Here is a 10,612-nt window from a genome sequence, read left to right as displayed (position 1 = left end):
TCTCTCTCTCCATCCCCATCACTCTGTCTCTCTCTCTCTCCATCCCCATCACTCTGTCTCTCTCTCTCTCCATCCCCATCACTCTGTCTCTCTCTCTCTCTCCATCCCATCACTCTGTCTCTCTCTCCATCCCCATCACTCTGTCAATCTCTCCATCCCCATCACTCTGTCTCTCCCTCCATCCCCATCACTCTGTCTCTCCCTCCATCCCCATCACTCTGTCTCTCCCTCCATCCCCATCACTCTGTCTCTCTCTCCATCCCCATCACTCTGTCTCTCTCTCTCTCTCCATCCCCATCACTCTGTCTCTCTCTCTCTCTCCATCCCATCACTCTGTCTCTCTCTCAATCCCCAGCACTCTGTCTCTCTCTTTCCATCCCCATCACTCTGTTTCTCTCTCAATCCCCATCACTCTGTCTCTCTCTCAATCCCCAGCACTCTGTCTCTCTCTCCATCCCCATCACTCTGTCTCACTCTCAATCCCCATCACTCTGTCTCTCTCTCCATCCCCATCACTCTGTCTCTCTCTCCATCCCCATCACTCTGTCTCTCTCTCTCTCCATCGCCATCACTCTGTCTCTCTCTCTCTCCATCCCCATCACTCTGTCTCTCTCTCTCTTCATCGCCATCACTCTGTCTCTCTCTCTCTTCATCGCCATCACTCTGTCTCTCTCTCTCTCCAACCCCATCACTCTGTCTCTCTCTCTCTCCATCCCCATCACTCTCTCTCTCTCTCCATCCCCATCACTCTGTCTCTCTCTCTCCATCCCCATCACTCTGTCTCTCTCTCTCTCCATCGCCATCACTCTCTCTCTCTCCATCCCCATCACTCTGTCTCTCTCTCTCTCTCTCCATCCCCATCACTCTGTCTCTCTCTCTGCATCCCCATCACTCTTTCTCTCTCTCCATCCCCATCACTCTGTCTCTCTCTCTCTCCATCGCCATCACTCTGTCTCTCTCTCCCCATCACTCTGTCTCGCTCTCAATCCCCAGCACTCTGTCTCTCTCTCCATCCCCATCACTCTGTCTCTCTCTCTCTCCATCCCCATCACTCTGTCTCTCTCTCTCTCCATCCCCATCACTCTCTCTCTCTCTCCATCCCCATCACTCTGTCTCCATCTCTCTCTCCATCCCCATCACTCTGTCTCTCTCTCTCTCCATCCCCATCACTCTGTCTCTTTCTCTCTCCATCCTCATCACCCTGTCTCTCTCTCTCTCTCCATCCCCATCACTGTCTCTCTCTCTCCATCCCAATCACTCTGTCTCTCTCTCTCCATCCCCATCACTCTGTCTCTCTCTCCATCCCCATCACTCTGTCTCTCTCTCTCTCCATCACTCTGTCTCTCTCTCCATCCCCATCACTCTGTCTCTCTCTCCATCCCCAGCACTCTATCTCTCTCTCCATCCTCATCACTCTGTCTCTCTCTCTCTCTCCATCCCCATCATTCTGTCTCTCTCTCTCTCCATCCCCATCACTCTGTCTCTCTCTCTCTCCATCCCCATCACTCTGTCTCTCTCTCTCTCCATCCCCATCACTCTGTCTCTCTCTCTCTCCATCCCCATCACTCTGTCTCTCTCTCTCTCTCCATCCCATCACTCTGTCTCTCTCTCCATCCCCATCACTCTGTCAATCTCTCCATCCCCATCACTCTGTCTCTCCCTCCATCCCCATCACTCTGTCTCTCCCTCCATCCCCATCACTCTGTCTCTCCCTCCATCCCCATCACTCTGTCTCTCTCTCTCTCCATCCCCATCACTCTGTCTCTCTCTCTCTCCATCCCCATCACTCTGTCTCTCCCTCCATCCCCATCACTCTGTCTCTCTCTCCATCCCCATCACTCTGTCTCTCTCTCCATCCCCATCACTCTGTCTCTCTCTCTCTCTCCATCCCCATCACTCTGTCTCTCTCTCTCTCCATCCCCATCACTCTGTCTCTCTCTCTCTCTCCATCCCATCACTCTGTCTCTCTCTCAATCCCCAGCACTCTGTCTCTCTCTTTCCATCCCCATCACTCTGTTTCTCTCTCAATCCCCATCACTCTGTCTCTCTCTCAATCCCCAGCACTCTGTCTCTCTCTTTCCATCCCATCACTCTGTCTCTCTCTCAATCCCCAGCACTCTGTCTCTCTCTCTCCATCCCCATCACTCTGTCTCACTCTCAATCCCCATCACTCTGTCTCTCTCTCCATCCCCATCACTCTGTCTCTCTCTCCATCCCCATCACTCTGTCTCTCTCTCTCTCCATCACCATCACTCTGTCTCTCTCTCTCCATCCCCATCACTCTGTCTCTCTCTCTTCATCGCCATCACTCTGTCTCTCTCTCTCTTCATCGCCATCACTCTGTCTCTCTCTCTCTCCAACCCCATCACTCTGTCTCTCTCTCTCTCCATCCCCATCACTCTCTCTCTCTCTCCATCCCCATCACTCTGTCTCTCTCTCTCCATCCCCATCACTCTGTCTCTCTCTCTCTCCATCGCCATCACTCTCTCTCTCTCCATCCCCATCACTCTGTCTCTCTCTCTCTCTCTCCATCCCCATCACTCTGTCTCTCTCTCTCTCCATCGCCATCACTCTGTCTCTCTCTCCCCATCACTCTGTCTCGCTCTCAATCCCCAGCACTCTGTCTCTCTCTCCATCCCCATCACTCTGTCTCTCTCTCTCTCCATCCCCATCACTCTGTCTCTCTCTCTCTCCATCCCCATCACTCTCTCTCTCCATCCCCATCACTCTGTCTCCATCTCTCTCTCCATCCCCATCACTCTGTCTCTCTCTCTCTCCATCCCCATCACTCTGTCTCTTTCTCTCTCCATCCTCATCACCCTGTCTCTCTCTCTCTCTCCATCCCCATCACTGTCTCTCTCTCTCCATCCCAATCACTCTGTCTCTCTCTCTCCATCCCCATCACTCTGTCTCTCTCTCCATCCCCATCACTCTGTCTCTCTCTCTCTCCATCACTCTGTCGCTCTCTCCATCCCCATCACTCTGTCTCTCTCTCCATCCCCAGCACTCTATCTCTCTCTCCATCCTCATCACTCTGTCTCTCTCTCTCTCTCCATCCCCATCATTCTGTCTCTCTCTCTCTCCATCCCCATCACTCTGTCTCTCTCTCTCTCTCCATCCCATCACTCTGTCTCTCTCTCCATCCCCATCACTCTGTCAATCTCCCCATCCCCATCACTCTGTCTCTCCCTCCATCCCCATCACTCTGTCTCTCCCTCCATCCCCATCACTCTGTCTCTCCCTCCATCCCCATCACTCTGTCTCTCCCTCCATCCCCATCACTCTGTCTCTCTCTCTCTCCATCCCCATCACTCTGTCTCTCTCTCTCTCCATCCCCATCACTCTGTCTCTCCCTCCATCCCCATCACTCTGTCTCTCTCTCCATCCCCATCACTCTGTCTCTCTCTCCATCCCCATCACTCTGTCTCTCTCTCTCTCTCTCCATCCCCATCACTCTGTCTCTCTCTCTCTCCATCCCCATCACTCTGTCTCGCTCTCTCTCTCCATCCCCATCACTCTGTCTCTCTCTCCATCCCCATCACTCTGTCTCTCTCTCCATCCCCATCACTCTGTCTCTCTCTCTCTCTCCATCCCCATCACTCTGTCTCTCTCTCTCTCTCCATCCCATCACTCTGTCTCTCTCTCTCAATCCCCAGCACTCTGTCTCTCTCTTTCCATCCCCATCACTCTGTTTCTCTCTCAATCCCCATCACTCTGTCTCTCTCTCAATCCCCAGCACTCTGTCTCTCTCTCCATCCCCATCACTCTGTCTCACTCTCAATCCCCATCACTCTGTCTCTCTCTCCATCCCCATCACTCTGTCTCTCTCTCTCTCCATCCCCATCACTCTGTCTCTCTCTCTCTCTCCATCCCCATCACTCTGTCTCTCTCTCTCTCTCCATCCCATCACTCTGTCTCTCTCTCAATCCCCAGCACTCTGTCTCTCTCTTTCCATCCCCATCACTCTGTTTCTCTCTCAATCCCCATCACTCTGTCTCGCTCTCAATCCCTAGCACTCTGTCTCTCTCTCCATCCCCATCACTCTGTCTCTCTCTCTCTCCATCCCCATCACTCTGTCTCTCTCTCTCTCCATCGCCATCACTCTGTCTCTCTCTCTCTCCATCCCCATCACTCTGTCTCTCTCTCTCTCCATCCCCATCACTCTGTCTCTCTCTCTCCATCCCCATCACTCTGTCTCTCTCTCTCTCCATCGCCATCACTCTGTCTCTCTCTCAATCCCCAGCACTCTGTCTCTCTCTTTCCATCCCCATCACTCTGTTTCTCTCTCAATCCCCATCACTCTGTCTCTCTCTCAATCCCCAGCACTCTGTCTCTCTCTCAATCCCCATCACTCTGTCTCACTCTCAATCCCCATCACTCTGTCTCTCTCTCCATCCCCATCACTCTGTCTCTCTCTCTCTCCATCGCCATCACTCTGTCTCTCTCTCTCTCTCTCCATCCCCATCACTCTGTCTCTCTCTCTCTCTCCATCCCCATCACTCTGTCTCTCTCTCTCTCTCCATCCCATCACTCTGTCTCTCTCTCAATCCCCAGCACTCTGTCTCTCTCTTTCCATCCCCATCACTCTGTTTCTCTCTCAATCCCCATCACTCTGTCTCGCTCTCAATCCCTAGCACTCTGTCTCTCTCTTTCCATCCCCATCACTCTGTTTCTCTCTCAATCCCCATCACTGTCTCTCTCTCAATCCCCAGCACTCTGTCTCTCTCTCCATCCCCATCACTCTGTCTCACTCTCAATCCCCATCACTCTGTCTCTCTCTCCATCGCCATCACTCTGTCTCTCTCTCCCCATCACTCTGTCTCGCTCTCAATCCCTAGCACTCTGTCTCTCTCTCCATCCCCATCACTCTCTCTCTCTCTCCATCCCCATCACTCTGTCTCTCTCTCAATCCCCATCACTGTCTCTCTCTCAATCCCCAGCACTCTGTCTCTCTCTCCATCCCCATCACTCTGTCTCACTCTCAATCCCCATCACTCTGTCTCTCTCTCCATCGCCATCACTCTGTCTCTCTCTCCCCATCACTCTGTCTCGCTCTCAATCCCTAGCACTCTGTCTCTCTCTCCATCCCCATCACTCTCTCTCTCTCTCCATCCCCATCACTCTGTCTCTCTCTCTCTCCATCGCCATCACTCTGTCTCTCTCTCTCCATCGCCATCACTCTGTCTGTCTCTCTCTCTCTTCATCGCCATCACTCTGTCTCTCTCTCTCTCCATCCCCATCACTCTGTCTCTCTCTCTCTCCATCCCCATCACTCTCTCTCTCTCTCTCCATCCCCATCACTCTGTCTCTCTCTCTCCATCCCCATCACTCTGTCTCTCTCTCTCTCTCCATCCCCATCACTCTGTCTCTCTCTCTCTCCATCCCCATCACTCTGTCTCTCTCTCTCTCCATCGCCATCACTCTGTCTCTCTCTCTCTCTCCATCGCCATCTCTCTCTCTCCATCCCCATCACTCTCTCTCTCTCCATCCCCATCACTCTGTCTCTCTCTCTGTCCATCCCCATCACTCTGTCTCTCTCTCTCCATCCCCATCACTCTGTCTCTCTCTCTCCATCCCCATCACTCTGTCTCTCTCTCCATCACTCTGTCTCTCTCTCTCTCCATCCCCATCACTCTGTCTCTCTCTCCATCACTCTGTCTCTCTCTCTCTCCATCCCCATCACTCTGTCTCTCTCTCTCCATCCTCTTAATTTCTCTCTCTCTCCCCTGTCAGACACATTCACTACCACTTCTCTGTTTCTCCTGTTCTTAATAGGTCTCCATCTCCTCTCTTAGCCATCTCCCTCCTGGCTACTAAGACACTCCTCTCTTAGCCATTCCCCTCCTGGCTACTAAGACACTCCTCTCTTAGCCAATCCCCTCCTGGCTAATAAGACACTCCTCGCTTATCCATTTCCCTCCTGGCTACTAAGACACTCCTCTCTTAGCCATTCCCCTCCTGGCTACTAAGACATTACACATTTCACCTCCATTTTCTGGATAACACTTACAGTCAGTGGCCCCGTAATATAATTGACGGATAAAGACAGCCTATATTCTCTGGTTCCTGGGTCTTACAGTCTGGTGACTGTAAAGGAATACATTGGTAATATGGAATAAATATCTGATAAGTAGAGTAGCTTGTAGTCTGTGACATTAAAAAGGAGTACTTTGTTCTAATGATGGACAGCAACTATCCACTAGCTCAATGAATCCAACCATCCACTAGCTCAATGAATCCAACTATCCACTAGCTCAATGAATCCAACTATCCACTAGCTCAATGAATCCAACTATCCACTAGCTCAATAAATCCTACCATCCACTAGCTCAATAAATCCTACCATCCACTAGCTCAATAAATCCTACCATCCACTAGCTCAATGAATCCAACTATCCACTAGCTCAATAAATCCAACTATCCACTAGCTCAATGAATCCAACTATCCACTAGCTCAATGAATCCAACTATCCACTAGCTCAATAAGTCCTACCATCCACTAGCTCAATAAATCCAACTATCCACTAGCTCAATGAATCCAACTATCCACTAGCTCAATAAATCCAACTATCCACTAGCTCAATAAATCCTACCATCCACTAGCTCAATAAATCCAACTATCCACTAGCTCAATGAATCCAACTATCCACTAGCTCAATAAATCCAACTATCCACTAGCTCAATGAATCCAACTATCCACTAGCTCAATGAATCCAACTATCCACTAGCTCAATAAATCCAACTATCCACTAGCTCAATGAATCCAACTATCCACTAGCTCAATGAATCCAACTCTCCACTAGCTCAATGAATCCAACTATCCACTAGCTCAATGAATCCAACTATCCACTAGCTCAATGAATCCAACTCTCCACTAGCTCAATGAATCCAACTATCCACTAGCTCAATGAATCCAACTATCCACTAGCTCAATGAATCCAACTATCCACTAGCTCAATAAATCCAACTATCCACTAGCTCAATAAATCCAACTATCCACTAGCTCAATAAATCCTACCATCCACTAGCTCAATAAATCCTACCATCCACTAGCTCAATAAATCTTACCATCCACTAGCTCAATAAATACAACCATCCACTAGCTCAATAAATGCAACCATCCACTAGCTCAATAAATCCAACCATTTACTAGCTCAATAAATCCTACCATCCACTAGCTCAATAAATCCAACTATCCACTAGCTCAATGAATCCAACTATCCACTAGCTCAATAAATCCAACTATCCACTAGCTCAATGAATCCAACTATCCACTAGCTCAATGAATCCAACTATCCACTAGCTCAATAAATCCAACTATCCACTAGCTCAATGAATCCAACTATCCACTAGCTCAATGAATCCAACTCTCCACTAGCTCAATGAATCCAACTATCCACTAGCTCAATGAATCCAACTATCCACTAGCTCAATGAATCCAACTATCCACTAGCTCAATAAATCCAACTATCCACTAGCTCAATAAATCCTACCATCCACTAGCTCAATAAATCCTACCATCCACTAGCTCAATAAATCTTACCATCCACTAGCTCAATAAATACAACCATCCACTAGCTCAATAAATGCAACCATCCACTAGCTCAATAAATCCAACCATTTACTAGCTCAATAAATTCTACCATCCATTAGCTTATTAAATCCTATCACCAACTAGCTCAATAAATCCTACCATCCACTAGCTCAATAAATCCAACCATCCACTAGCTCAATAAATCCTACCATCCACGAGCTCAATAAATCCAACAATCCACAAGCTCAATAAATCCTACCATTGGTGGCAATTGAGAAGAAGACTTACATCCTGGTTACTCATCTCCCAGTAGGGTCTCTCTCCGTATGACATCACTTCCCACATGGCGATGCCGTAGCTCCACACGTCAGAGGCGGAGGTGAACTTCCTGAACGCTATCGCTTCTGGAGCTGTCCAGCGGATAGGGATTTTACCGCCCTGAGAGAGAGAAACATATCAACAACATTCAGATGGTTATTTTAGGATGGAGAATGATGTGTACAGGCTATGTGTGGCTCTCAGACAGAGCAAGAATATAGATATGTCCTGGAGACTGTGCTACGTGTTAATTGGCTGTCCTGGAGATTGTGCTGCATGCTAATTGGCTGTCCTGGATGCAGTGTCAGTGACAGAACCTGCACAATCTGGGCAGCACAGCGCAATTATCAGGTTTAGAAAGCAAAATGGAGAAAGCTAGCTAACACTGCTACACACACACTGCCTCAGACAGCCAAGTAAAGACAGCTAGCTAACACTGCTACATACACACACTGCCTCAGACAGCCAAGTAGAGACAGCTAGCTAACACTGCTACATACACACTGCCTCAGACAGCCAAGTAGAGACAGCTAGCTAACACTCCTACACACACACTGCCTCAGACAGCCAAGTAGAGACAGCTAGCTAACACTGCTACATACAAACTGCCTCAGACAGCTAGCTAACACTGCTACATACACACTGCCTCAGACAGCCAAGTAGAGACAGCTAGTTAACACTGCTACATACACACACTGCCTCAGACAGCCAAGTAGAGACAGCTAGCTAACACTGCTACATACACACTGCCTCAGACAGCCAAGTAGAGACAGCTAGCTAACACTGCTACATACACACTGCCTCAGACAGCCAAGTAGAGACAGCTAGTTAACACTGCTACATACACACACTGCCTCAGACAGCCAAGTAGAGACAGCTAGCTAACACTGCTACATACAAACTGCCTCAGACAGCCAAGTAGACAGCTAGCTAACACTGCTACATACACACACTGCCTCAGACAGCCAAGTAGAGACAGCTAGCTAACACTGCTACATACACACTGCCTCAGACAGCCAAGTAGAGACAGCTAGTTAACACTGCTACATACACACACTGCCTCAGACAGCCAAGTAGAGACAGCTAGTTAACACTGCTACATACACACACTGCCTCAGACAGCCAAGTAGAGACAGCTAGTTAACACTGCTACATACACACACTGCCTCAGACAGCCAAGTAGAGACAGCTAGCTAACACTGCTACATACACACTGCCTCAGACAGCCAAGTAGAGACAGCTAGCTAACACTGCTACATACACACTGCCTCAGACAGCCAAGTAGAGACAGCTAGTTAACACTGCTACATACACACACTGCCTCAGACAGCCAAGTAGAGACAGCTAGCTAACACTGCTACATACACACACTGCCTCAGACAGCCAAGTAGAGACAGCTAGCTAACACTGCTACATACACACACTGCCTCAGACAACCAAGGAGAGACAGCTAGCTAACACTGCTACATACACACACTGCCTCAGACAGCTAAGCAGAGACAGCTAATGTAAACTCACCCTATTCCGTACAAATGTGCGCATCCGCGACATTCAAACGAGGCTGCAAAGAAAACTAATGGGACTGTAGCGACTGTGTTGACTGCAACATCTGGGGTGTGAACTAGGTTTCTATTCAAGAGTTGATCGACATGGTAATGGCTCTGTAGTATTGGAGAAAAGTTGAAAAAACGGACCCTCTGTTGCATCGTGACGTGTCATGTCGTAACGTACAGCACGCATAAAGCAACTATTTCTGTCTTACAATCTCTCTCCACCAGGTGTAGCACTTCTCTCATCCTTTAGAAATAAGAAATGGACAGTGACGGGGGTAAGGGGGGGGAAACCTAGTCGTTTTTTGCGTCGTCATTGCATGCGATCATCATTCTCAAAGCCGCTGTTCTGAAGATCACTTTAGCACCGCCCTAAAAACCTGATTCAAATTCGACACAAACCTTCCAATAGGTATGTAATGACACATTATATCAACTCTTTAGAGTGTTTTATTTACATTTTAGAGGCGGTGAGGTGATAAATTGGACAGATCGAGTGAAAAACAGGCGTTTTCCCACATGACATCTCTCCTTCCCACTACCACTCATTAGTTTAATTAACATCTCTCCTTCTCACTATCACGCATTAGTTTAATTAACATCTCTCCTTCTCACTATCACGCATTAGTTTAATTAACATCTCTCCTTCCCACTACCACGTATTAGTTTAATTAACATCTCTCCTTCCCACTACCACCCATTAGTTTAATTAACATCTCTCCTTCTCACTATCACGCATTAGTTTAATTAACATCTCTCCTTCCCACCACCACGCATTAGTTTAATTAACATCTCTCCTTCTCACTATCACGCATTAGTTTAATTAACATCTCTCCTTCTCACTATCACACATTAGTTTAATTAACATCTCTCCTTCTCACTATCACACATTAGTTTAATTAACATCTCTCCTTCTCACTACCACCCATAATGTTTAATTAACATCTCTCCTTCTCACTATCACACATTAGTTTAATTAACATCTCTCCTTCTCACTATCACGCATTAGTTTAATTAACATCTCTCCTACATACACACTGCCTCAGACAGCTAACTAACACTGCTACATACACACTGCCTCAGACAGCTAACTAACACTGCTACATACACACTGCCTCAGACAGCTAACTAACACTGCTACATACACACTGCCTCAGACAGCTAACTAACACTGCTACATACACACTGCCTCAGACAGCTAACTAACACT

The 10,612-nt window shown here is 48.2% G+C and overlaps 1 protein-coding gene across 1 annotated transcript in view; it reads right to left on the bottom strand.

Moving 5' to 3' along the window:
* Window positions 1-10,612, bottom strand: part of LOC115126250 (ephrin type-A receptor 5) — a 241,084-nt gene that overhangs the window by 55,821 nt on the left and 174,651 nt on the right. The window contains exon 14 of the mRNA XM_065007686.1: window positions 7,823-7,972. Coding sequence (XP_064863758.1) covers window positions 7,823-7,972 — 150 coding nt within the window. The remainder of the gene's footprint in view (window positions 1-7,822; window positions 7,973-10,612) is intronic.

Source organism: Oncorhynchus nerka, linkage group LG22, assembly GCF_034236695.1.
Source record: "Oncorhynchus nerka isolate Pitt River linkage group LG22, Oner_Uvic_2.0, whole genome shotgun sequence".
Classification (NCBI taxonomy): domain Eukaryota; kingdom Metazoa; phylum Chordata; class Actinopteri; order Salmoniformes; family Salmonidae; genus Oncorhynchus; species Oncorhynchus nerka.
Note: the sequence above shows the minus strand (reverse complement) of the source record. Positions and strands in the feature narration are given on the sequence as shown.